This window comes from Falco naumanni, chromosome 12 (genome assembly GCF_017639655.2).
Source record: "Falco naumanni isolate bFalNau1 chromosome 12, bFalNau1.pat, whole genome shotgun sequence".
Classification (NCBI taxonomy): Eukaryota; Metazoa; Chordata; class Aves; order Falconiformes; family Falconidae; genus Falco; species Falco naumanni.
Genome location: NC_054065.1, coordinates 1,016,818 through 1,044,409, shown reverse-complemented (window position 1 = coordinate 1,044,409; position 27,592 = coordinate 1,016,818). Strand labels below are relative to the sequence as shown.

General features: G+C 44.1%; 2 protein-coding genes across 10 annotated transcripts in view; both read right to left on the bottom strand.

Moving 5' to 3' along the window:
• Window positions 1-10,707, bottom strand: part of XRN2 (5'-3' exoribonuclease 2) — a 52,381-nt gene extending 41,674 nt beyond the window's left edge. For both annotated transcript variants that reach the window (XM_040611933.1, XM_040611934.1), the window contains exons 1-6: window positions 10,552-10,707; window positions 3,132-3,259; window positions 2,935-3,046; window positions 1,648-1,759; window positions 500-558; window positions 331-420 (exon numbers count right to left, since the gene is read on the bottom strand). In XM_040611933.1, coding sequence (XP_040467867.1) covers window positions 331-420; window positions 500-558; window positions 1,648-1,759; window positions 2,935-3,046; window positions 3,132-3,259; window positions 10,552-10,626 — 576 coding nt within the window. In that variant the 5' untranslated portion in view covers window positions 10,627-10,707. The remainder of the gene's footprint in view (window positions 1-330; window positions 421-499; window positions 559-1,647; window positions 1,760-2,934; window positions 3,047-3,131; window positions 3,260-10,551) is intronic.
• Window positions 10,708-15,484: 4,777 nt separating this feature from the next.
• KIZ (kizuna centrosomal protein) overlaps window positions 15,485-27,592 on the bottom strand; it is a 51,144-nt gene continuing 39,036 nt past the window's right edge. For 5 of the 8 annotated variants that reach the window (XM_040611564.1, XM_040611565.1, XM_040611562.1 and 2 more), the window contains 3 exons: window positions 25,319-25,418; window positions 17,560-17,603; window positions 15,728-17,023 (listed from right to left, as the gene is read on the bottom strand). In XM_040611564.1, the coding sequence (XP_040467498.1) occupies window positions 16,866-17,023; window positions 17,560-17,603; window positions 25,319-25,418 (302 nt within the window). In that variant the 3' untranslated portion in view covers window positions 15,728-16,865. The other 3 variants (XM_040611561.1, XR_005830332.1, XM_040611560.1) reach the window with 3 other exon arrangements.

Below are 27,592 nucleotides of genomic sequence, written 5' to 3'. Positions count from 1 at the left end.
CATATAGTATATACTTAAGACACTTTTCCCCAAAAGAAGAAAAAGTATTCCTGAAACCCTGTCTCCCATTATATCAGACTGTGGCTTCTATTATCAAATCTTTTTATTGCTCTTAAATGAAATCAAAACAAATGGTGCTGTTAAATTGTGTTATTAGGATGAAATTTATCACTGAAGTCCCAGCAGAATGTGCAAGTTGGTCCATGATTAACAACAGCACAGTGCCAGAAGAGGAGACAAATCTGTTTAAATTTATACTTTTCAATCGTATCTCAACCCAGCCTAATAGATCACCTTAATTTTCCTGAAGTACGAAACTGTGAAACTTACTGTCAAATTTTTCCACCCTGGGTCACTGTTCAAACGGTCAGCAATGTAATAGCGGAGACATTTAGCAAGATTGTCCATAAACTCAGTTCCCTAAAAAGTGACGGAAGAAAATATATTAAACCTTCATTCAGACACTGGCAATTGCTGGTTAAAGTGCAAGGCTACTTACCGGTGTAATACAGTTGCTGTCAAATCTCTCTTTCACTTCTTCTGGAGGAAGAATGCCACCTACAGCAATAAAAACATTTAACAGAAGTAAATCAATATGGAACATTAAAAACACTTTTGCATAATAAAAACCCAGATGGCTCCCCTGATAATAACGAACACTTACTGAAAATTAGTTTGTTTTAAAAAAACCAACACTCCCCTCCCCAAAATTAAAGCAGCTCTTACCATTACATTATCGTAATCTCAAAATAAGGTGTTAGTACATTTACAAACATTGTTACTTCAGACAAGTGATTTCACTACCTATTCTGTCAAAAGACTGTGAAAGAAATATCAAAGACACTAAGCTTGCTAAATGACATAAAACATTAGGAAATAATCATTTTCTTACATATTCTCCCCTATGTTTCCACTATCTATTCACTTGGGCTCACAAACAGGGTTACATCAACTTCTCTCATCTCTGAGCTTCATAAAGGGTCTTCGTAGTCTCGAAATGCTACAGGAAGAAACGTTAAAAAAAGTCTTTGTCCTCCCTTTTTAATCTCTAAGTTACATAATGGCCATCTCGCTTGGGCTACAGCATTCGTTCTTCCTACACAGTCACCTGAATTAATTGCTCCAGCCCAGATAGCATGCGTCAGCTACACATGCTCCTTTCACGTGAGTCATGTCACTGTCACCCTTCGAAAGTTGCACTGACTTTGTTTCCTCACCGAGTTTAGAGTTTCCACTGCCCAGGAACTACTCTTGCTCACAGTTCATTATTCCTGTGGAGTAGTATTTTAATTTGATCCCTGCTTTTAAGCCTCAACTATCCTTTCACCAAACCCTAGAAATCTGTACTTTCATAACAGCTGGCTAGTTTCCCACTACTACACTTATCCCTGTTCTTCTAAAGGAACTAAGAGTACTCAACACAAATCTATTACAGGCAGGAGACAGCAGAAGAAAAAAAGTGGCATTTTGTTTTATCTTAGTTCTTAACTTTGGAAAACACAGAGGCATTCTTCTGTAGGCTTGCTACCCCCTCCTCCTGGTAATGCACATCTGAATATCCACTAAGCAAGACATCCCTTCCTGAAGTGTTCAAAACAAACAAGGTGACTCTCACTTGAAAAACCTCAGATATGGTCATAGTTTTACCTTTTGCCAGAATTTCTTGTCTTATTTTTTGCTTCTCTTCAGCAGCTTCCATGCCTTCCTTTGATGCTCTGAATCTTCTTGACCGCTGTTGATTCATTTTTGCACGTGGAGCCTAAAAAACAGTATCACAATGCTTAAATCAGTTATAGCATCTGGACAATGGCTTCCTTTCTGCTAGTTGTTTCTGGCAGCCAAGACCAGTCTTTTGAAATAGGCTAGTCTGTAATTATACAAGCATTTAACAAGACATCCGTCTAAACTGTAACTGAAACAGTGATTTCTGTTGTCCCTGTCTCACATCACCACTAGCTCTCATGGCAGCGCAGACAGCTGGACATGTTTCTGCCTAGGTCTCTTAAGCTTCTCGGTGAGGTAAAGCCAACTGTACTCCCATCTCAGAACCCCACAAAGCTCAAGGAATCAAATTTTCTCTGGCAAAATAAACGAAACTTATGACATGTATCCAAACCCATTATTTCTTACATACCTATCTTCCAACAAGAAACTCCTACATTTATATTCATAACTCTTGAAAACAAAAAGACTACAGCAGACAGCAGTGAGCTATTATTTACAGCAGCTCAGCTGGGGTTTTTGAAAAGACTACATCAACATTTTGTTTGGATTACTTCTCCATACACACACGTTAAGAATTCCTGCACTCAAATTCACGTTAAAAAAACTTTTTACTTAATGATGCTCATTTTACCTTTGAGAAACTGAAAAGCCTAGAAAACCAGCCAAAGCTTAAAAGTCCTACCAGCAGTCTCTGCTAGACCATTTTGGCATCTCTCAGTGAGAATATGCAAGCTGGATAGAAAAATCCTCAGTAAAGCAAAGTTTTTAAAAGGGTGGTATCTTTCATTAGACCAACTGATGTACTGAGGGCAGACGAGGATCAGGAATAGCAAAAGACAAGCTTTCAGCCTCAAATGTCCCTTAAGGTTAGCCTGGGAAATATTCCACAGCACAACTAAGTCACAGCCCATTTTAAGTGAGTCTGCTTCAATGGTTTTCTGGTCTTTCCTAGCCTGCAGCATGAATTATTACTAAAGCCACAGAACGGAGGAGCATTACTGTTTTACAGAAGTTTCCTGCTTTTCAGAAACAAAGTTCAGACTGCAGTAGACTACATTAGCCAGCTCATACAACACTGTGGACAACAAATCCCATTAATACTTTTAATTACCTTCACCATAACTAAATTAACACAGGTATATAGGCAGATGGCATCTACCCTAATTTTACAAACAGTCATTACTGGGAACTAAATATATCAATACTTACTACTCCATCTATAGCCATGTAAAGAAGTCGCCTTGGTCTTACAATGTTGAAGATTCTGTCAATATACTCAAAAATAGCAACCATCATTTCATCTTCATTTTTGGGTGCCGGCCTAAAACATAGAGCGTTCAATTTAACATCTGAAATGCTATCCATAAATTCTATTTGTAAAAAAAAAAAAAAAAAAAAAGCCTTACTTGTCTTCTGGATGTGTACAAGGGTGAATTATACCATTCATATCCAGATACAGGTTGTCAAACTCCACCTCGTTAGGGTTAGGTTTGCTTGTATCAATCGGAACCTTGACGCCATTGCACTCTTTCGCCTGTGAATGCGGTTGAAACAAACACTGCAGTACTCGATTATAGAGAAGTATCACAAATAACCAGAGGTATTAACGTACACACTCACGCTACCCACATAATTACCTGAAAATGCATGCTTACACTATTAAAATAGCACTTTGTTATTCAAGAAAGCAATTCTTTTTACTGCCAAGACCATACTGACTCCCTCGAAATTTAGCAAAAGGACTTCAAAGTTTATAATATGATGCTATAACCTTAACAAGATAACCAAGAAGAATCAAAGTTTTCCTGCTTTAAATGCTTAGTTTTTTATCCCCAGACTGATACATCCAAACAAACCTGCCCCTCTGCCTTTTCTCGCTGCAATCTGATATTTAAGTCACACGCATAGCTGGGGGAGACAGGGCAGTAAAAGCGATTCACCTACAGCTGACGGTATACTGGAGCCCCACTGATGACCGACAGGCTTCCCAAAGTAATCAGCACATCCTGGTGAGCAAAGGGCGATGAGATTTAATGAGAAAGAGGACTTCTCTCAAATTCCACTACACGAAGAAAGGAGATCCTTTCAGGTCCCACCAGCCAAACCTCCACTTTGGGCACATGTCTTTCTTTCCCTCATGACTATCCAATGCACCGAGATCCTCAAACCCTGAACTCTTCAACTCCTGTCTCTGTGTTTTTCTGTGGCTATATTTGAAATGCTAAATAAAACCCAGTCCTTACCTTCTACTTCCGAAAATAAGTAAACTTTTTACTCTAATGCTTCACCTCCTTTACCTCAGCACTTTTTCCACTGTCAGGCTGCTGCCTAACCAAGAAGAAACTCAGGCCACAGTGCAGACTGTAAACTCAGAGCAAACTTACGACTGCCCTAAACCACCTACAGGCACCCATATTCCTGTACTACTCTGACATTCTTGAACACTTACAACAGGTGACAAAAAGTAAACCCAGAAGCACAAAGAAAACAAATCTCAGCTGAACTGGAAGCGATAAATAGTCCCATGTTATTTTTGCATACGCTGCCATGCTGATGACAAGTAAGTACCTAGGTGAAGACAACAGTCCCTCTGCCCCAGAGCAGAGACTGGAGTCAGCCCTGTAACACCTAGGCAAAAAACCTCACCCCCTTCTCTCAAGCTGTCAGAGCAAGCAGTTTTGAAACACCGGTGAGTGCTTCAAAGAGTGCCTCCTCTACAAGGTCCAGTTTTGTTTCCTCACCACACATTTGCCATTTTTGTTTGTTTTGTTTGGGAGTTTGTTGTGGTGGTGGTTTTTGTGGGTTTTTTTTGTTGTTGTTGTTGTTTGTGGTGGGTTTGGTTTGTTTTCTTTTTTAAAGTTTGGTCAAACGGCAGTTAACAACACTCTCACAGCTATCATGAGTAATTCTACATTCTCCCTTCCGAAGCAAGGCCACCAGCCAAACATGTAAACCACTGAATTAAACACCAACAGCATGGAACAGACATGAGCTGATAAAGAAAAAGTAAAATGATTTTCAGAGAAATTATGACCAAAAAGGTTTACAACATATCATAAAGTTGGAAAGAAGCGTATTCTTGAAGAGCTTGGCATAAAGCGAAATGAAGGGAAATGAATGTCATTTTATTACATGTAAGACTACAGTCACAGGATTGCATGAGACAGGAGGAAAAGATGTGGTGCTGCTGGTCCCCTCCTTCACATGAAACTTATCCACAGCCGATCAACCAACATCAAGCACTCCCTCTGAATTTGTTTGCAGACTTGCTGCCTGCTACTCATTAAATTAGTTTCCCAGGTCTGATACAGAGCTCAAACTATCAGATTCCAAAGGAGAAAAACACCAAAAAAACCACCTTACAGATTGTATCATTGACTTCCTTGCAATTTTCCTGCTTAAAGTATCATTAGAACTAGCAGAACTTGCCCCAGTCTTAAAAGGCAAAAATTAAAACCTTTAAAGCAAAGTAAGTCTTTATTTGGTATTCACATTTTTCAGTTATAGGTGTATGCAATTCTTTCAGGGCAATTTTGTGAAGTCATTTTTAAATAACTGAACACTAAGACCTTCTATTTCACTACTTTAAACCAGGTGAAATTTCTGCCAGTGTGCATCTTTCCTATACTATTCACCCAAACTAGTTAAATCCTGACAGATGAAACCTTGACCACTGCTTGCTTCCTTTTCTGAACTTTCTAGAATGCACAAACACAAATCACATGGTTTTGGCAGAAACCAACTGTCAGGTGCAAACACTGTACTGTAGCTTGCAGTTCTAATAAAGTTACTCTGGGCAACCAAGACCTACAGTTTTAAAAGAAGAGTATTAATTCTGGTTAACATCAGATAATGGGACGAGAAGCTTGCCTTGTGTTCTACTTGATCTTTCATCAAACCTCTTGCCAGAGCTGTGACTCAGAAGATATCAAAGGCTGACGACTATGTGATATGGAAAATAAAACTGTCCCCCTCACAGATCTTACTTTCAGTCTTGAAGGTATAGCAAAATAAGCATGATCTCTTTTAGATGTCTTCGAAAGCCATTCAGTTTTTATCTGCATACTGCTGTGTCAGCAACTTCACCATTATATTCTTGTAAACCTATCAGATTTTTAATGGAACAGCCTTGTAAAAGGTTTAAGTATCTGGTAGCGATATCTCTTGTGATATAACGAAACTGTTCACTTTTAATCTACAGCCTCTTTTGAAACCATTGAAAACAGATCTTCAAATATGATACTTTAGTTGCAGCTTTATTAATTCATATGAATTTGATTAAGAATAGTCTCTCCTGGATTTTATATTATTTTCAAGATCTTCCTCTTATTCTTCCTGCTCAGCTTAAGAAGAAGATTAATCAGATTTAAGAAAAAGAAATAATCTAGCATGGTAAGAGAACATGGATCAACTTTTTAATATTTCAAAGAGACAAGCTACTGGGAGATACAAAATTTCTGATTAGAGAGATTTATAGCAATCCTAAAATACACATAGAGCTGATTACATCGTGAGAGAAGTTTAAATTAATCTACAGTAAGGCAAACTACAGCTTCTCACTACTGTCCTAGTATGCTCTCAAATTTATGACCAGATTTAAATATAAAAAAATTTAATGAATATGATTTATCCATATGCTGTCCTTACTGTAATTGCATCGTGCTCTTAAGTTGGAACAAAGCAACATAGATGAGGACATCAGGATCTGACATTTCAGCTATGGTAAACCTAACTTGGCCCAACGGAATCTGTTGTATCTCTTCATTTCTTTTAATAAAGAACATTCGCTGCTACAAGCCCAATTATTAAAGACCCAAAAAAAGGGACATACAATCACAAACTCAGTAGAACCAAAACTATATAAACCTTTATTGTACCTAAATATTTGAGCAGTTTTGATTGCATAAAGATTAATACAAGTTTTTAATAATTTACAAATGTGTGATGATGTCTCCTGCTCTTAGAGCAAACTATTTAATTGTTGCAGATTGCAGATATATTTGCTATTTAAATTATGACTACTTTTAAATAAACTGATCTTAAAGCATTATCCAGAAACAGCTGGACAAGCCTGCAAGACAAAAGTGTAAAACATCCATTCACAATTAAGACAAACCTGTAAAAGAATCTACTTTATATTGTCAAAGCTCTACCTGCATCCTGTTGATCAGAAGAACACTGCTTCAGAAAACAAAAACTAAACTTCACCTCGCGGTTACCGAGTGCCAAGGCTATCTTGCCAGCGTGGCTATAAATATGACAGACAACTATTAAAGCTGCTGCCTCCACAGCCTAACTGTACTGCTGAAACAGGTGTTCATTCACACACGTGAACTTTTGGCGTAATGGAGGAAAAGGGGATTTGGTGAACGAACGGCTTGGACCATACAGCCAGCCGTGATGCTGACTATAACCAAACAAGTTGTTCACCTCTGTGAGTTCCCTGCTTTGGTGGAAAGAGCTACTCAAATACGAGATATGTACCTGACAGCCCTCTGAACCAAGGGTTGCCCAGACGCTCAGAATAGGTCACATGAGAGATGGCACAAAACCCAAGAGTTTGGTAAAGCAACCAGAACAATCACTGCTAGCTGCCAACAGCTTATTCCAGAGCAAACACTCATACAAACGGTGATTAAGCTGCACTTGTAAACCCACAAACCACATGCTTCTATAATAGTTCCCCATGGAGCACAAATCCTCAGATTTTACCTATTCACTGGAATAAAAAAAAATCCACTTATTGCAGCTACAGGTAAACTAAACTTCACACATCATGCTGAGAGAGGCTAACTGAAACCACAATTGTAATAAAAACAAAAGGAGTATCTCACAGTTTTAACTGTGCAACATTTAATTAATCCAAATCTATGGTTCTGTTTCACTGCCCGAATCTGAAATGCAAAAACACCTTGACTGTAACAAGAACTGAATACTAAACCCGAACTGCCTGCCATTTGCATATGCTGGAATCTCGCTGAAGGCAGGCAGGTAACACATGCAGTCAAAACCACCCAACGTCAATACATAATTCAATTACTTAACTCTCTTTTCCCTTATCTTCTCTACCCTGCCTACACATTTCCATCTCCTCACACTACACTGTTTCCCAAACAGGAGGCATGTCTCTCCCATGGGACAGGAGGTAGCAAGCAGGCAGAAGCCACATCACATGCTTGGCAGCAGGGATCAAAAACAGTATTACGAAGGGCAGAACACAGCTAGTACAACCTGACAAAAGACGACAGACTTATTTGGAAAAGCATACAGGAAAAAAACAGTTTACGAAGCATGAACTCAAGACTTCATCTTCTTGGAAAAACTTTGACTAAGTTAACCCTGAAGAGAATACCTCGTCGTGTTCACTGCACTGTGAAGCTATCACAGCGCAGCTATTCAAATCCAATGCAAGCCTGTGCTGTTGCTGAAGGAAGACATCCCCATCCTCCCCATTACCTTCCACCTCCCACCACGTCCCTGAGGATGGCACAAGCCTTCACGTGTGGCTCCAATGATGTGCACAAAGGAACCAGCTGATCTGAGAACGGGCCTAGCAAAATATAAGGCAATGTTATTTCAAGCTGTGTTACTTCCTAGAGAGCGCTCCCCAGGTAACCATACAGAGCTCAGTGCTGGTGCGAGGGACGGGATGAACACCAGCCATCAACTGCAGGCAGTGACCAGCTGTAAGTCGGCCCAAAGAGAACTATATTGTCTCAACATTGCCAACAGAGACCTGGAGATGGAATGTGGTCCTCATGGACACCAAGATGCAAAGACCCTGGGAAGGAGAACTGCATGGTACGAGGAGTACTATGCTGCTACCTGGGACTGAAAGGAACGACTATATAAGGCCGCATAACTGCTTTCCAGAAGATGGATCACAACCGCTGTCATAGCAACAAACCAGAAAACTTGAACTTCAGGTGAACTTTTCTTCATTATAATATCATTATAATACAAAAACACACCTCCTGGCCTAAAGCTACCTGCCTCTAAGGCAAACCACACCTCAGGCACTCCTCTTTGGACATGTTGGTAACCTTGCTCGAGAAGGTGGAGACTGGCAACAATCCATGGGCCAGAGGAGGAGCAAGGTGTGTTGTTTGGCATAAAAGATGGCTCCTTAGCAACTGAACTTTGAAGATCTTCCCCACCAAGGATCATGACAATCGGAAGAACTTGGACCCGTGGCGGTAGCTATAATCCTCTTTCCTTTTCTTTTTTACTTTACCTTTTCTTCCCTTCCTGTCACTATCTATTACACGCCGCTTTACAGGCAAACAATAAAGTTGTGCTGTTTGATCAAGGCATAACCCCTTGGCATGGACACCTTGATATTTTGCGCTTCAAGATCATAGTAAATGAAGCATCACGAGTCCACTGAGTGGACTGTGACACCAGCCAGCTCAAAGCAATCAACAAATTGTACCTACTGTGAGCTGCAGGTTAGTAAAGACCACCCATGGAGCCCAGCAACTAGGTCAGGACTAAGTCTTCATCAAAAAGCATCTTCTGGTGCTATGAAAAGCCAGATTTCAGACGACGTCTTTGGGAAAATCAGCTTCATGTTTGGGCAGGAGATACTTCTATACTAGAAAATACCAGCAAGACCAAAAAAAGCTGAACCTACTCAAGGTTAAAGAGTCCAATTACAGTTTTAATTTAAAATTTAATTAATTTAAACCAATTGTTTTAAGCCTTAGATGCAAGCACGACCTGCTGCGTTGTGAGCACATTAAAAAAAGAAAATCAGGCTAAAGCAGGAAGCTGTAGAAGGACTAATATATGACAGAAAAGACTGACAAAAATAATAAGATCTGAAAATGATACAATTGTGAAGTACTGAAAAGCTAGGAGAATGAGAGCCCAAGGAAGTGTATGACCATATGTACACCAAGACATTGTTTTAATCTTGTACAAAACTCGTGCAGCTAGAAAGGGACAGTTCAGTTTCTTCTCAAATGCCTCATTCCCACCCTCACCCTTGTGCTGGCACCAGCTTTCACACGCAGCACCACGGAACTGATCTGCTTGAGAACAGGATGATCTCACAGAGACAGACGAGTTTCCAGACCCACAAGTTACCTTTAACCATTCACACTAGCATTTCCTTACTCCTTCCAAGACAGGCAGCTTCACTTTTGTTTTCAACAAGTCCTAAAGCTTCCTTCAGCTTGTAATTTACAAAAAAGTTGTTGAAAAGCCGGGACTACGAAGAACAAGCACATAAACAAAACAAGAACCAGCAAAAAGTATCCCCACTACCCGCTATTCGCCAGAAGTTTTACCAAACCTTTCACAAAATCCACTTGTTTTGCCCGAGGCACGGCAAAGGCAGCGGCCACCATGCTCGGGAGGGCCGGCTTCAACAAACCGCCTGGGGCCTAAAAACCTGCCCGAGGCACCCGGCTTCTGCCCCCTCGGCTTCTGCCCCCCAGGTCCGCACCGCAGGGCACAAGCCGAGCAGCAGCCCTAACTTCTCCCCCACGCCGGCTGCTTCCAGCCAGGCTAAAAGCCCCCGGTCAAGAAAACACCACCAAGAACAAACGCAAAAAAGTAAAGAAAGAAACCCCAGACCGACGAACCCCACTCGAAAAGGCAGCGGGAGCGGCCGAGAGAGCACAGAGGGGCAGGAGCGGCGCCGCACGGGCAGCGCCCAGCGCCGGCAGGCGACACCCACCGGGCCCTGCCTGCGGCCCCCGGCCCCGGCCCCGACCCCGACCCCGGCCTCCGGCGCTCCCTCAGCCCCCCCCCCCCCAGCCGCGGGGCGGCCGCTAGAGGGGCCCGTCCCGGGACAGGAGGCTGCGGGGCGGCCCGCCTCACCTTCTCCTCCACACAGTTGACGATGATGGAAGGGTACTTGCGGCTCAGCCAGCGGAAGAAGGCCGGGACCCCCATAGCGGGCCAGGGGAGCGGGGGCGGCCGGCCGTGGCTCTCGGCAACCGCCGCGCCCGGTGAGGCAGCGAGCAGCGCTTCCGGGGGCAGAGGGCAGCGCAGGGCATTGTGGGGGCAGGTCACGTGAGGCGCACGCGGCGCGGCCGCCATCTTACGGGCGGGCGCGGCAGAGCGCGCAGGTGTGGGGCTGCCGTGGCGGCCCCAGCGGGGAGCGGAGGGGCTGCTGTTCGGGCTGGCCCCTGCCCTCCTGGGGTCCTTGCCGGGCCCCCGAGCCCTCCGGCTTGCAGGGTTGCTCCTTTGGCGCGTCGGTGACAGGCGGAAGGGAAAAGCCCGAGAGCGGTTTGTGGTCTGAGGTGGCACCGCATGCCACCCTTCTCTCAGGCAAGGCTCTGTGGGAAAATGCCCCTCGATGAACGGCCTCATTAAAAAAAAAATCACAATGGCATGCTGTTGTGGGATGGCTGAGGCAGAAGACATGAGAAAAATAATTCAGGGCATGGCCGCTCTGCTGAAGCTCGTGCTGTGGGGCTGCTCTCCGTTCTGGTGAGCCTGCCTCGCCATGAGGAAGTCAGACAAGGGCAAGGCTCTGGAAGAGGCCGTTGCCCCTTCGGGAGGAGAGAGGGGGCTGTTGGCAGCAGTTTAAAAGGAGCATCGAAACACTGGCAGGAGGGTAGGAGAGCAGGAGAGGCCATGGGGACATTGGCAGCAGCAGCAGCGAGCATAAAATTGCTCGGTGCGATATGTGACGGTTGCAAGAAGCAGCCTAAAGAACCCCCATCCCATCGGTTTGCCTGTTGCATAAGCAAATAGTATTAAGTTAGCTGTCTGACAATGTTGAAATGGAATTAAACCTTAAGGTATTAAACAGGATTAACACGAGGAAGATTCTGCTCCGCTGTGTCCTGTCACTACACACCAACTTCATTAGGAGGGCAGCAACAGGGGCGAGGACATGAAAAAAGCAGCCTGGAAATCATTAATAAAAATAACAAAATCTCAGCAGTGCTTATTGAGTCAACGCCGCTAATTTGGGGAGGGGAGAGGAACCTTGCTACCTTGCTAATTTGCTGTAGAACAAATTAACCCAATATTGTATTTCTCATTATTCTTAGCCTCACTTAGCTATTGTTAAGCCATTTTCTGTTGTCACTCCTCTTAATAAAATCTGTGACTTGAATAAATTTCCCCAGCAACTTTATATTGGCACCACATCTGTGGTATCAGCTAAAGATTGTCCTTTATCTGTTCCTTACAAAATGTGCCCTGATTGAAGTTTCCTCCTCCTGGAATTTAGTGTAGAGTAAGACAGCTTAGTATTAACATTTGGTTTGTATCGATGGGCAATCAGTTGGTTTTCTGATAATGCTTAAGAAAACAGAAGACAGTGGCACTAGCAAATGCAAATGAAATATGATCATCTTATCTTATAATTACTTGCGTAAACAAGTGCTGAAAAAATTAATACTGCAACAAACATTTCTCTGAAAAGTCAATCTATGTTTTGCTAATCAAAACTCAAACCCTTACAAATATCCTACATCAAAACTCATGCTGCAGAAACTTATGACCTGGCATCCTCAGTGGAGGAGCGTGCCTGGTACTTGCTAGATGAAAGCACAGCTCTTTATGAACAAGATAGGCAAGGCAGAGGCAGCTGAGCAGGAGGGCTGCTGCTGTGCCATGGTGTGCCCCAGCAAACTGAAAAATATGGAGTTTTTTCTCGTGCAGGAAGCAGTAGCAGAAATCTGCCACTGAAGAAAAATAATCTCGTTGCCAAACAGGTGACAGGCTCTGCTTAACGTCCAGTTTGGAGTGGGGATGACCACCTTCCTCAGCACAACCGTCTCTCCTGGAAGTCCCCGCCAGCTCCATCAGCTTCCCTGTTGTTGGCCAGAGGCAGCAGCAGTTCTCTGCTCCCCGAGCTCCCAAGTACAGTACGCTTCTCTCTGCAGGCTCCCGGAGTCAGGCTGCACGCCCACGCAGGCTCTGTTTCAGCTCACCAGGTGACGGCACTCATTCAGCATTTTTTTTGCCAGCCACCGTGTGCTAGCTTGTTTTTGTACAGGGGCACGAGCTGAAGTTTCGCCTCACGACTGCGTACGTATGACATGCAAAAAAAGCACACAGCACCAAGTCGTTGCACGTATACAGCAGGAACAGGGGAAGACTTTGTTACAGTATTTCCCATAGATGAGTGGCATGCTGATTTAAATCTGTTAAGGCTGTATTGATTACAGTCCCCCTGTCCATCACCATCATCTGTCATCGTCTTCCAGCTGCCAGTATGACAGCTGTGAAGGAGCAGAATAAAGTTGACTGGCAGAATGTTTTGCATCTAATGAGTCTGTGCACAGTAAGAGTATAATAAATAACACTCTGGAGGAACTTGGCTATCGCTTAAACACCAAAAGGGAGATATTGCCTTAGCAGAAGCTCCCAAAGCCATCTGTCATCTGTCATGTGTTGCATGTCTGTGGCTGAGCTGGACTGAGGGAATGGAAAGCACCAAAGACTGGTGATGGGTGCCTTGTATCATGCGAGGAGATATAAAGTGGGCTGACATCAAGAACCTGGAATCACTCAGGAAGAGCTTAAAAGTACAAAGCACTGTGGATTTGATGCACTGTTACTGAGCAGCGAGAGACTTTTTCCACATGAACCTTGGTCTGACATTCACTGAAAAATCACCCAGCGATAGCCTGTCTGCAGCATGACATATCGGTGAGCTTACATTTAGCTGATGGCTAGGACTGTCGGGAATGAATGACCACGGCTTAGGGAAGATCAGAAAAAAGCAGCAAGGAGTGATGATCCAGGCACTGGCCCTCAACACGGTGGGTTCAGACATCAGTCCCTGTACAGGTCTCGTGGGTGACGTGAACAGCCTGCAGCACACAAAGCCTCCAACGGGCTGTTGGAAGACTACTGAGAAGCCCCTAAACTCACCTGGTGGTCCACCTTGGGCAGCAGCATGACAGGGCACTTGCCCTTCTGGTCGTATTGCCATCATGTTGCAGAATTTGTTTTCAAATGTCACAGTTTGCAGGATGGTCCTGCGATTACCCCGCCCTATGGCTCCAACAGCCAAGTGTTGACTGAGGCTGGCCATTGCAGTGAAGAGTTGGGAGCTGGGCCACCCTCTCCAGCAGCCTGGCACAGAGGCTTCGCGTGGTCTCCTGTCCTCCTCCTCCTCCTCCACTCCACGCACCTCCCATCCCTTGCCCCCCTGCCCTGACTGTCGCACAGTACAGGGACTTCTCTGTCAGGCAGCGGTCCCACAGGACACGGGGAGCTGGTGTGGTAAAAATCGGGAAGGGCGGGAGGATCTTGGCTGTTTTTCTGGCTGAGACCATATCAGCAAGCCAGCCCCTGAAGGGAGGGGTCGCAGGAGCCTTAATCCAAAAATAGCCTGTGGCCGAACAGGCACGGAAACCCTGGCACAGTAACCCTGGCACAGTGTGGTGAGGGGGACGCTGGAGCCTTCCGTCAGGTCCAGCTTTAGTCCTTCAGTGGAGTGCAGCTGTCTTGCCTGACATCAGCCCTGGCCATACACTCACCCCACCCCTTGTGCCGCTGATTTTCTGATTGTTGGAGCATTCACTGCTGCACCATTGCCAACGCCACGCTGTAGACCACAAGATTCAGCAAGCCAGCAGGCATCTGCAGTAAGGGTTTCTCCTTATTTTCAAGCCTTCTGCGAGCCTTTATTTCATATTCTCGAGCTTGTCTCAGAGACTACATGCTCTCTTTATTAAACTGAATATTGTTACCATTTAAAAATTGTTTTTGATGGACTGGGTCCAGAGATTGGTGCCTATATTCAAAGCTGCAGTGCTGCTTTGCAGCCGAGTTTAATTGGGGTGCTGTTTTTTGCTTTTGAACTTATCATAATTATGAACAGATTTTTTTTTAATATGTCCCCTGGTTTCTCCCTTCGAAAGAAAATCTCATGTTTAATGAACTTAATTTTAGATAAAAGGAATTAAAAGAAGAAAATTAAAAATGCATGAAGCTCCTGGAGTCATCCAATTACTGTGATGTCCACACAGCAATGCCAGCGTGGATTTTACAAAGCAAGTAAAAGCAGAAAATCACTGGGGCTCGCCACATGTAGATGCTGCTCTATTCCAAAATGTGCTGAATTAGAAATGTACGTTTTATGAATTTCTTCTTCTTGATCTGTTGCAGAAGAAGATAAAGATCAAACATGCCAGCCCTCCCCGAGCAGCATATGTATGCATACCCAGAATGCTTGCTTTTTTCGAAACCACATCTAGTTCTGCAGGCAAAATATTAGAATACATATGAGCATCGGGAAAGGACGGCCTGTGTGTTCACAGTGCAACCACAGCAGCGGCCAGGCTGGTTCGAGGAAGCTGAGCACTCTGTCACTGCTGAGCAGCTCGCAGAAAAACAGAGACAAGGCTGACCTGGCCATGAATACTGCTGCCAGTTCCCGATCGCTGCTGCCGGCCTCCTCAGCCCTGCCGTGCGGAAGGGTTGCAGTCAGGGGCTGTGTCCGGTACTGTCCCTGCTGTTGCCGGGCAGATGCTTGCTCACTGTGAGCAGGGGACCACAGACAAGCGGCTCTCAGCAGCGAAGAAACGGGACAGGCACCGTATGTAGGGACGCATCTCCCTGCTCGAGGAAGAGGGTGTTTTACAGACAGCCCAACCCTCCAAGGTGATCACGCTCAGGCACCGTGCTAGTCCACCCTCTCCGAGATGCATCTCGGGACCCATCTTCAGTTATTCTCTGAAACAAATACATTGCAAAAAGGCTCAGTCTGGTGGGGCAGGATTGCTGTCAGATAGGAAAACACTTACTAGTAAAGAGAAAGCACACATATAAGGAGGCTGTGTATAGTACTGAGTAATATTTATTTTGTATTTAAATTTTGAGTATAAAGTGATGAGCTGCACTTCAGACAGTGACACTCTCAATACGTACGAGATGATACCATTTATTTCTTCCCAAAAGCGAGTGGGGAAATCTTAATCATAGAAGTCATCAAATTCGTCTCCTTCTGTGCTGTGTGTTTGTGGGCGCAAAGCAGCCTCGATCTCGGAGCTGCTGTCATCAGATTCGCCCCAGAAAGCTGAGGGTAAGGAAAAAAAAACCCCAGTGTAAAATCTTTCCAATGTTTATGTCATTTATGTCACAGACATTTCACAGCTCTCCTGAGGCAGCTAGACACCATGGCTCATAGAGGCGGCCGGGGTTCTGAAGATGGCAAGCCCTAGGTGTGTGTTTGCGATACAGTGTGCTGTCAATGTTGTGGCCTGCGACAGCAGGGCCGCTGTGGCCAGACAGCGGGCTCATTCAGAGGTCCCACTTCATTGTTCCTCAAGGTGGCTTGAGAGAACATTTCCACTCCAAGCAATTTACTTGACCAGCTGCTGCCTGAATTACAGCTTTGTCTATTATGTTCCACTTTCTCCCTCTACTTGACCCTGCGGTGAAGTCAGAGTCGGACCATGACATCACAGATTTGGCATAGAAATGGCAATGATGTCACAAATGAAAAATCACCACTTTGAGACGGGATCAAATACAGGCAAGACTGACTTCAAACAACTGTGTGGCTTTAACAAACAGCTCTGAGAATGAGCAAAGAATTTCACTGACATAAACAGAATCACATTTAAATTCTGAGTGCCTGAGAGATTCCTCAATATACAAGCTTATTTGGCTGGTGGGAAAAAAACCTGAAAAGCAAGGCACACGGGGAAGCGTGAGTCAAGCCCACAGTCACTTGCAGAGCCGTGCCGCCTGCCTGCTCCCGAACACTTGTGGAGGGCTGCTCTTTTTCCAAAGTCATCGCAGTAGCTGTGATGCCCCAGATCAGGCATAAAACTCAGAGATGGGGATTCAGGCGCAGGAGAGAAGGCGGCTGTCGTACCTCATACAGAAAGTTCAGCTTGCGTTTGACTGAGGCACCGTTAATGTGTTTGGTGCTTTTGACAGCACAAGCTATATAAACATCTTATCTACAAATGCAGCAGCTGCATCTTTTATCCTACATCCCCAGCTCCCTGGACTGCAGGTTTGCGCTTGGCCGGGAACATCAGAGTGGCACTAGCTGCACCCACCCCCTGCGTGCGTTCAAACATGGAACACCTGGGAGCAGGCTGAACATGCTGAAAGCCTCCAAAAAAACCCCAGCCAAAACAAACTGCCCAGCAGAGAAGGAAACGAGCTGGGGATGTGAGCCTTTCAAATGGCACTGAAGCCGCCATTGTTTATGGCATCCTTGGTTCAATGCAGATGCCACACCTCTGCAACACATCCAGGGCTGCACAGCACCTAAAGCTGAGCTCCAGGTGAAGAGCTCCCTGCTCCCAGCGCCGGCTGCACTTACGTGAGGCTCCATTAGAGGTGACTTCAGACACCAGTGGTCCTTATGGTAGTTAAAAGAGAAAGATGAAAACCGAGGGAGGATGAAAACATGCAGGGCCCAAACACCAATTTAAAAGAAAGCCTGCTGACTGGCAGAAAAATATTGCTCTGGATGCACACAGCTGCCATGCAGGCACCTCTGTGTGCCTTCCTGCTGTAACCACGCAAACACACGCACTGCTGCCCACCCGCTCCTGCAGCCCCTCTTCCAGAGGGAAGATCAAGAAAATGTCAGGTTTTTCTTCCCTACATTTTCCTCCTACTTGCTGTTTGCTACTGTTTGATTTAAACCCTGAAGCAAGCATCACTACTCCTGCCACACCATATGCGCTATGAAACACAACCTCTCTGGTCTAGAAGCAGTCATCATCAGCTATATGCTGGCTTCTGCGTTGAGCCAGGGAAATTCCATGCTTTCCTGTCTCCTTATGCCCATATTTTACATAGTTCAATCATATTGTTCCTGGACGTTTTTCACAATATAAATTACACTTAGTAAGACATTGATTTTTAAGTAGCATAACATTTGTTTCTTACCTTTGGATCTTATAGCCGTTGCCGTTCCCTTCCTCATTTCAGTGCTGTAAAAAAGAGAAAGAAATAATCAGCACAATGTCACAAAATTAATAGAATGTAAATTTTTTTTTTTTAAATAAAAACCTGTGATGTGGTTTAAAAAATATCAGTAACTTCTGTAACTACTCTTTTTTTTTTTTTTTTTAAATAACTATTTTGCCAAGGCTTTCTTCACTCTTGTGTCTTTTAAAAGGTCAAGAAATTAACATGCAGCAGGGACACTGGTACAGATGTTCAGACAGCATGAACTGGAGTCATGCCTTGGTAACGGCACCGATTTACACCAGTAGTGAATTAAGGGTATAAAGGATCAGAGCTCTGTCTCTCTTTTGCAGCCTTTCAGATAATGCAAAGTAAGTAAAGAAAAAATCCAAACAAAAATAAAAGCACCCCCCACTGATGCTCGCTGAACTTCCTTATGCCCTTCCTGCCCGGGTACTCCTCCAGCCCAGCTTCTGGGTTCCCATAGCATCACCCTCGTCCCCATGTAAATGTGCAATCTCCCAGCTGCCTTTGATCTACCTTGATGTATATGCGGTTGCAATTCTGTTCTGTAAAATGACTGCTCTTGTGTCTAGAGCATCACAGGCCCTTTTGAATCTCTCAAACAAGCTGGAATCATTTTGATCTTTTGTGTGTAGCGTGCGTATTGTGTTGGTGCTGTGAAATAATCACATAGGGGCGATGATGTAGGAGAATTAACTGTTATATTAACAATCCTGCAATAAGCTCTAGAAATAAAGCTTCAGCTTATTTTAATAAGGAAGATCAAATAGGAGGTATTTGTGACATTACTCTGCAAACTGGTAAAATATAAGCAAGTGTCAAGCTGCAATTTGAAGCTGTGGCCACAGTCAGAGCAGGACTCGATCAGCTGTCAAAAATTTCATAAAATTTGCTGCATTTCGTTTAAAGAGATGGCAGCTAATACATAATTGCTTAAAGTGGGAATAATTCTAATGTTCTAATTGCTATTGTGGAGGCATTTGTGAAGGAGATAAAAAAAAAAGCAGAGATTATTCACTGCGTGTCTTGTACCACTGTATTCAGTAAGAATTTGGGATTGCAACTGGAAAGCTAAACTTAAAGCAGGGAGAATCTTCATTGCATTACAGTGACCTATGTTACAGAAACTTTTCCTTTTAAATAAGAAAAAAGCTCACGCTGTTTAAATCACATTCTTTTTCTACAAGCTGTGACTGCCATTAGCATGCAGCCTTCCTCTTTGCAGATGTACAGAAATTCCCAGAAATAGGTTATTAAACACAGCCAAAGTTCAACCGAGCCACCGAACCAAGGTTCAAGTACTAGCAACAAGTTATTAACTTATTATTTAAATACAAAACCTTAAATTTTTAGCCTTCAAGTGTTTATCTGACGTTTTGTTAGCATGCCATCCAAATGCTTTTCCGTTTCATTTGGAGTAAACCCCCCCGTGGCATTATGCTTCAACTTCTTGTTCAAATCCGTTCACTGGACGGTATCCCCAGGAAGTATTTCAGGTCAGAGCCTCTGGGCTGAGTCCTGCAATACACCGATCGCCCTTAACTCCTGCTCCCTTTTGGTGAGGTTTCATGACCCTCAGCATTTATCAGGAGGTGCTCCACGTACCCCAGGCTTAGCCCATATAAATGTGCTTGAGAGGCTGCAACTCCGGCGGCTGCATCATTTTTCCCCAGGGTGTAGAGCCAGAAGCCACTTGTCGCTGAGCTGCACACATTGGGAGGTGATTCCATGGCAGACCGCACGAGAACCGTTTTATCTTCAAGTGGTTCAGTGGGGCAAGGACTGCCCCAGCCTCCTTGGTCCTCTGGCACAGCTGGAAGCATGGCGGGGTGCTCCAGCTCCGGCTGAAGGCTGGTGGTCTGATGGAGAAGGTGCAGGGGACGGCGACCACCATGGCTGTAGGAAGTTCTAGAGACCTTCCCTCTTCGGCCCCAGCTTCCCACAAAGGTAAAGGTCAATGCTGACGGGACAAGGGTGAAGACAGATGGTCATCCTCCACCCCAACCCATCCAGCTGCTGGGGCTCGTCCTCCTGGGGCTAACCTACTACGCGTGGAATGGGATTTGCAGCAGAAGAGCATGGAGCCGCAGTGCTGCACGCCGAGAGCTGGGCACTGGTGTGACACAGCAGTGCGTGGAGAGAGGTGGGGAACGGGTGTCAGCAAAGGCCTGACATGAGCACTGCTGCCACAGAGACAGGTCCGGCACCATACGAGAAACGGAACTGGGGCATCAGAAAGGCCAGACTGGAAATCACAGCTCCGCCAAACCAAGCCTGGAAAATGCTGCAAGATAGCTTTGTCACAGGGAAGAAAATTCCTGATTATGTCTAAAGTGTTACTCAAGGCTGATAAACTGCAAGAAGACCTCTACACTACGAAACATTTGTATTCAGAAATCAGAAAACTCAATCACCAAAGTTATCATCTGGTATATACTGAGCACACAATACAATAACCACACAGACCTCCACCGAGAAATTTTAGGAGCATAAATGAGGTAAAAGGCCGGTTTCAGTGCCTTGACTAATCCCCCGTCGTGACCCATCAATATCCATTTACACATTTGCTTCTTCCCTAAAATAATTCCAAACTGAACCCAGGCTCTAACAAAGAAAAAACCCAAACCAGTTTAACTTCAAAGGGCCTTTTAATCTCTCCTTTACTCCGGTGAAACGGCCTTTTTGTATTGAAAATGTCTGCACAACAATAAGAAATTAAAAAGCTCCAAGAAAATATTTTTCCTTCCATAAAGAAAATTAATACTAAGAGGAAAATACCAGACCAACAAGAGCCAAGTTAATAGAGGCGGCTCACTGAAAAACAGCAGAAAGCGTTTACTTGAGCCTGAGCATCTTTTTGCTAAAGCACCTGTTGAACCTCTACGTTTTAGAGTCAAGTGAAAAAAGACACCCAAATACCGGGGGGTGGGGGGGTGGGGCATGGGGGGAAGAAAAGAAAGAGACACAAAGAAAGCTACCCAACCATCAAGGGGGAAAAAACACCAAAACCCCCGACTAAAAACCACTGAAGCACCAAGAGGAAAAAAAAAAGGACTCAAATGCCAGGTTTTATCAGAAAAACAAACAAAATGCAGAGTGCATCAGCCTTGGGAACACTGATACTCTGGCTAATCCCGTCAGAGGCTCGAAGCCTGCGTGCCTCCGCCTGCACATGCACCGCTGCGGCAGCACGCCACGGACAACAAACCCAGCGTTCCTTTTGCACAGGGTGCTGCTTGTTAACCCTCAGCAAAAGGAGCGAGGAGGCTTCTTCCCGGCAATACGTGAGGATGCGGGGTGGCAGATCCATCTTGAAAAGCATTTTTCAAAAACATCTAAAAGCCTCTCGGCAGTAAGCGAGCCAGACAGCTTAGTGGCAGTGCCTGCAACGTGACAGTCTCGGCTGAGCATCCCCCGCGATCACACACTCTCCTGCCAGCTCCTGCAGAAGCCTGACGGCTCTATCTTTTGCTGCTGGTCGTTTACTAGAAATTGGGCATCACTGAAGTATTCCCCGCCCTGAAAAGTGAGTACAGCCTACAAAATCCATTCATCACTCCAGAACTGGAGTAATAACATTGAATTTAAGTAATCACAGTGCAAATAGGATGACCTTTATTTTAAGATACCAAGATCAATATCGAGCTACATTTAAGACCATTCTCTGTTTAGATACAGCATGCTGAAGAAAAAGAAAACGTTCCTGCCTAGAGAAACTGTTAACACAAAGACTGCATCGCAGCACTGCGCGGAAACTGTCTTGGAACTGCTTAGGGCATCACTGCAAAAATAAACTATTTCCTCTGCAGTACAAAGGCAACAGATTTAGAGAGACATTGGCTCTCCCCACAGACCATTCCCCACCAATATTCCTAGAGCATCGCCACTATGCCATTACTCTTTCTGCAACAGCTGGATGTTAAGATTTAGGAAATAAAGCTCACACAAATATCGGTAACATCAGAAAAACATGCTTGAATTTACGGTCAGCTTTGTGCGGAAGTGGTTTGACGACTGAAAGTACGGCAGAAGGGTAACTCAATCAGACATGGGCTAGTTTCTGGGGGCATCTTTCAGGGGTCTGGAAACATGCTATACCATTTTCCCTTGGATTTCCTGGTTAAATGCATCTCCTGACCACTCCCCAGCCCCAAACCTTTGGAATCTCTCCTCAGAGCTCTGGCCAAAGCGGGCTGTTGCCCCCCAGTCAGCTGGGGGTGCTGGTGGGGGACACGTGGGGCTGGAGTGCCCCCCCCACGGCCAGCCCACCTCAGCACCGAGAGCAAAGGTGATGGGCCCTGTGTTAGACATCGCCCCCGAGAATAATTAAGAGGATGAGTTATAATCTGCCAATTTTCATTTGCATGTCATTACAAATGTGTTTGGTAAAAGTGACTTTTGACTGAAAAACCGCCTTCAGAGACCAGACCGGATTACTTCCAGAAAACATATTAATCAAAGTTTAAAATACTTTACACCGTGTTTATGTCCTGACAAATTAAAATTATTCTTTGGTTCTCAGTTGATAACGCATCTTTAATCTCCAGATTATTCTGAAACAAGACAGCACAAACAAGTAAAATAAACTGCTTGCATGGAAAATTCAGAATTACCCAGAAAATAGTGACCTCCACTGGCTGCATCCATTGCTACAGGACTGCGAAATACCACACACATCGCCTGCCGCCCGCTCTTGCGGAGAGATTCAGTCCTGACTTCTGGTACCTTTTTCCCCAAGCAACTGTGTAATTTAACGCGCTCCTTTCTGCTGCAAAACGCTAACTCTTCAAACGCAAGTTGCATCTCCGTGTGTGCAAATACTCTCTCAGCAAAGTAAACGAAGCCAGGAAAAAGTAGTTTTATAGCTAAACGTAGAGCAGGACGATATTTGCAGGAGAAGAGGAAGCTCTGGCATGCACCGCTGAACAAAAGGGAACAAGTGGTCTTTACTCAGAGAGCAGCTTCCTATTAAGACTCACTCCTTCGTACATTATGCCTTTCATCCCCACTCAACCACAAAATGATTTTGCTGTAGGAAATACAATGGCAGAAAAAGATTTACATTGAAAGAATCTTTAATAATAAACTGTTGCAGATCTGCCTACTTCCCCATGATTTATAATACAATAAACATCGGATTCTATTAAGTCTCATGCACTGAAGACATGCACTGAAAAACCGAATATGAAAGCCCTCAATTCTTCCCGTCTCCAGTACCATAATAGTGAAATGAGCATGTATAAATGTGCTAAGAGTATCTCTTTGCATCTTTTATAGCTTGTGTGTATCAATCTGTAAAGCTTATTAAGAAAGTCATTGCTATGCAAAGCAGCACCCAATCTCTTTCTCTTGCTTTTCAACAGAGCGCAGTGTTTAGCCAATAGCACCGGTCCCCTGCCCCTCATTCAGCATTCATAACATGCAACATTTGCACAATGTATCTCTCAAAGGCTGCTGAATAGAAAGCCTTAATACTCATGTAAACAACTGCAAACCAATTACTTAATGAATCAGGCCCACACATAATGAGGTGCCAGACAAAGAGCTATAAATGCATTTTTGCGCCCGAGCCTCTGCTTTAAAGTAAAAATCCCTCAGCTGTAGTTTGGGCTTAACTGGCACATCGTAATTATTGTCTGGAGGACATCAGAGGAAGCCATTTTTTTTATTTAGGTCCAGCAGGGTCTTTTGCGAGGTCACTCATCAGCTCAGTGACAAAACGGCGCAAAGAAGAATTTATAAAAAGTACCACAGCAGCGCTGCGTGGTTATGTTTATTCTCAAGTAGTGGGTTTCGAGACCACTTGTAAAAGCAATAAAGCCCCAGAAGTGACTGCAGTAAGTGGAGCGCTTAAATGTGAGCGGCGAAGAAATTGCATCGCGTCCTGGCCACAAACAAGCAGCCGGCCACCCTCTCCAGCTCTCCGTCTTTCTCACTACTTTTGCCGCTCTCCCTCTCTGCCGAGCAGATGCCCAGCATCCAAAAGCAAGGGCTGCTAATAAACTTTGTGTCTGTAGGGCTGCATTATTTTTGACTCATTTAGAAAAAAATAACTTTAAGCCTTTATGAGTCTTTTTTCTAATTTTTTTTTTTTTTAAAGCAGCATCATCGTGTACCAGCACATGAAGTGCGCTTGCTTCTCAGCGCTGAAAGACATGAAATTATAGGGCAGAATGAATTACTTGAAAATCTATCACAAATACGAATCTGAAAAAACCCAGCAAAAAATACGCATGCCAGATGAACAGCATCTGAAAAATGCAGAAAATGGCCAAACGCATCATTAGCAAGCAGTGCAACATCCAATGGGGGAAAAAGCTTGAAGAGTTGGGTTTTTTCTTTTAAATAAGAAATCAGCTCATTTTAAATGATACAAATTTTACTCTGATGCTTAGCAGTGATCCTGTAGGCCATTTCTTCAGGGCCTGATCCTTCTCTTCCTGCTATCCTGGGCTTCAGTGAATGACTAAAATTTAATGTTTAAAAATTCATCTATAGGAGCACCCTTGCGCTTCACAGCATTAGACAGTACGATTTGGAACATTGTTCTCAAAGTTTCAGAAAATTTGAAAAGAAAAAAAAGTGAAAAAAAGTTTAAACGTAAGACTATAAGAATTAATCCTAACCAAAAGACTGAATGCCATTCATCAATATTGTATTACAGCTTGTATTTACCACACTTGAAGAATTACAGAAATACCGTGATTTTTAACACAAAATGCAGAACAACACTTGCAGAATTGGAACTGACCTCATCAATAACAGCATAAAGAAGCTACAGAAAAATAGCAACGTCATATAAACAGGAGTAGTAAAAGATATATCAAAATGCTTTAAAGTCCCTCCCTGAGTACTATTGATGGCAGTCGTCAGCCCAGGGGCTGCGTGGCGGCAGCACCCGCTTGCCGGTGTTCCAGTAAGAGCAGATAAGGATCTAAAGCCCAGCCAGTATTTCATGAGATGGCTGTGTTATATCCTATTTTCTGCTGCTTCTTGACTAGTAATTTGATTGCTGCTGTTTGATGACTGTTATACGCCAAAGATGAACACAAGGAACATCCAACAGAACTGCTCAGAGACCCAAAAGGAAACTGCTGCAGTTAAAAATAAACAAACACCAGAACAAAACCAACTTTTTCCTTTTTTTTTTTTTTTTTTTTTTTTTTTTTTTAAGAACAAGCTGTGCCCTTTAGGTACACGTAAGGCCATTTAATTAAAAACACTCCATATGAAAGAAAGAAAGGCATGTTATAAATACCCCAGTATCAAACAAGAAAAAAACCAAACCCCAAACCCATGGAAAGCATTATCCAGTTACAGCTAGTTTACATCTCGGACACATGGAGAAGAAACCCACCACTTTATTTCTTGAAGACTTTATGTTTTATGTCTGCCCCTCTCCTGACAAGCCCTATTGTCTGGCCCCTGAGTAGCCCTACTGAAAGCAGCTGTACACGCCAATTTGTGGTTCACTGAGATGTCAATTGAGTCTTAAAACGAGAAAACAACAGCTGCAAAACAATACTTGGCTTTGGCACATATATTTTCTAAGGTGTACCAAAGTTTAAGATGTTTTATTAGATAAACATAAATATGAACCTTAACCCTAGATCAAGTTAAAAAAATAATAATAAATCAGCAATTCGGTCATTTTCTGTCAGCATTTCTCATTCTACAGAAAAATTTCAAATGTTACAGGATTTAACAACTTTACCTTGAGAAGGGAGGACTTCTTCCATTCAGTGAAGAACTAGTTTCTGAATGCGATTCCTGGCTTTCTTTCGCTTTGGAACTCTTACTGCCAATATTGCAACCTGTTAAGTAAAAAAGTGAAAAATAAACTTTCGAATAATGGTGGCTGGACCTTCTAACAGTGTGCAGTCACTAGCAGCAACACACTCTTACTTTCAAATAGATGCACATAAGGGCAACACTCTTGGTTTGATGACAAGGTCCAGAGAAGAGCACACACCGCACAGTTATGGCATCCGCCTCAAGAGTGTTTGCTCATGATTAAGTGGAAATTAGTTAAAACCACTGGAAACAAGACTCCCTCAGTATAAATCAAAGTTATCCAATGACGATTTCTTGTGAATACTGAAAGTTTTGCACATTTTACCTCATTTTAGAAAAAACAAACACTGAGATTCTCTTAAGAGCTGTATTGCATCATGGCAACTAAGTAAAACATAAAGGATATAGATACCTAATATTTTTTATCCCTGAGTTCTCATTTACTTTATTCAGGAAGCAAAATTATTTTTATTCTCCTTCCCCTTAAATGCAGATTATTTTGGATAGTTACAGTTTTCTTGATATTATTTGTTACATCATTATTTTCAACCGTTCTTTTGAGCTAGAGCTGCATTTGGGAAACACAGATCTTTATGACTTGAACAGCCAAACACCCAACTATTTAAAAATCTTTTATCCACACTTTCCTTTCTTTCCTTCCCCCCCCCCCCCCCCAGCTCTGCGAATCTCATTTCCATTCTGTAGAGACTGACTTAAAAAAAAGAAAACGAGGTAAATTAATTCATTCACTGGAATTGTACAGTTGCTCATCTTTGTACTCATTTCCAAAGAAAATGATGCTCAAGTACAAATCCCACTTTAAAAGGCTACTTTGAATGCATATATATATATATATATATATATATATATAAATAGAGAGAGAGAGAGAGTACCAAAATTATAAACAAGCCCTATTGTTAGCAGCTTCATTCCAACTCAGGACAGTTTAGTATTTCTGTATATCTCGGACACTTCACTTTCTAGCTGGCCATGCATGTTACCAGCCCGCTCCAGTGGCTCACAGCACTCTGTGCGTGGATTCTGGCGGCACAAATCCTGCGCAGTCTTGGGCACTTCAACAGAGGGGCATGAGCCGTCTGGTGGGCACAGGGGATGGCAGAGCTCAGGCACAGCTGCTGCAGTGGCAGCAGCGCGTTGCTTGTGGAACAAAGTCCAACCGCTTTCCAGAGAAGGCACAGAGAAAAAAGAAATCAAGAATGGGAGGGGAAAAAAATGAAAAAAAGAAAAAAAAAAGGGGGGGGGGGGGGCAGATCCCCACCTTTCCTATGATGTACACATGCAGAGACCTGTGGAGATGACGGTGGAGGTCCTGGATGCAAGAGTGATGGCAGCTCAGAGCTGCCGACTGAGCGACATGGGCACATGCTGAGAAACCATTGCCCACAAAGGAACAAATATTTATGCTTGTTTGTACATTACTTTGCAAAAGTACAAAAGCTAATTTAATCTAATCGAGCCAGAACTCCCTGCTTTTCACTCTAGCAGTAAAGCACTTAATAGAGCTGTATTTTTCAGGGCTCCCCATGCACGGATTCAAACTACAGCACACGATGTGTCCGAGATCATGTGTTTGCTTCTTGCCTGGGATAGCGGCTCAGCGCCAGGAGGGCACCCCGCTGCCTCCAGAAGCCCACCACAAAGCCAGCTGTGCCCGCTAGCAGAACGCCACAGGCCACAGACCCTGCAAACATTTAAATCCAGTTACGTGTGCCCTCTGAGGTGGCTCTGGTGTGTCCAGGGCTTGCTCCTCGTGTGAAGAAGAACGTGGAACAAGCTGTCTCTGCCCAAATCATCAGTGTAACCACGCTTCCCGTCCCAGCCCTGTGTGTGCAGAGGGACAGACCCACCAGTTACAGCCTGTTAATGGAGTGAACGCTTCTCCTCCTTCCCAGCCTCAACAGGCAGCGCTCCCAGAGCGGGTGGCACCACATCAGTTAAGCGGCTGCATCTGAAGTGTGCCTCTCAAAGCCTTCCCTGTGCTTCAGGCTAAGCCCGGCACCCCAACCCTGGGCAGGGACCCCACACCTAGCTGGCTGCCAGCAGGGCCCCCTGCAGCAGGAACACATCTGGAATCGCAGGGAAGTGCTGCTACCTGTGCACGAGTAACTGTGCTGCTGTTGAAAGCTCTCCTTGTCCCTCAGGGCAGTGACATGGAGCCTGTCTTTGATCCTGG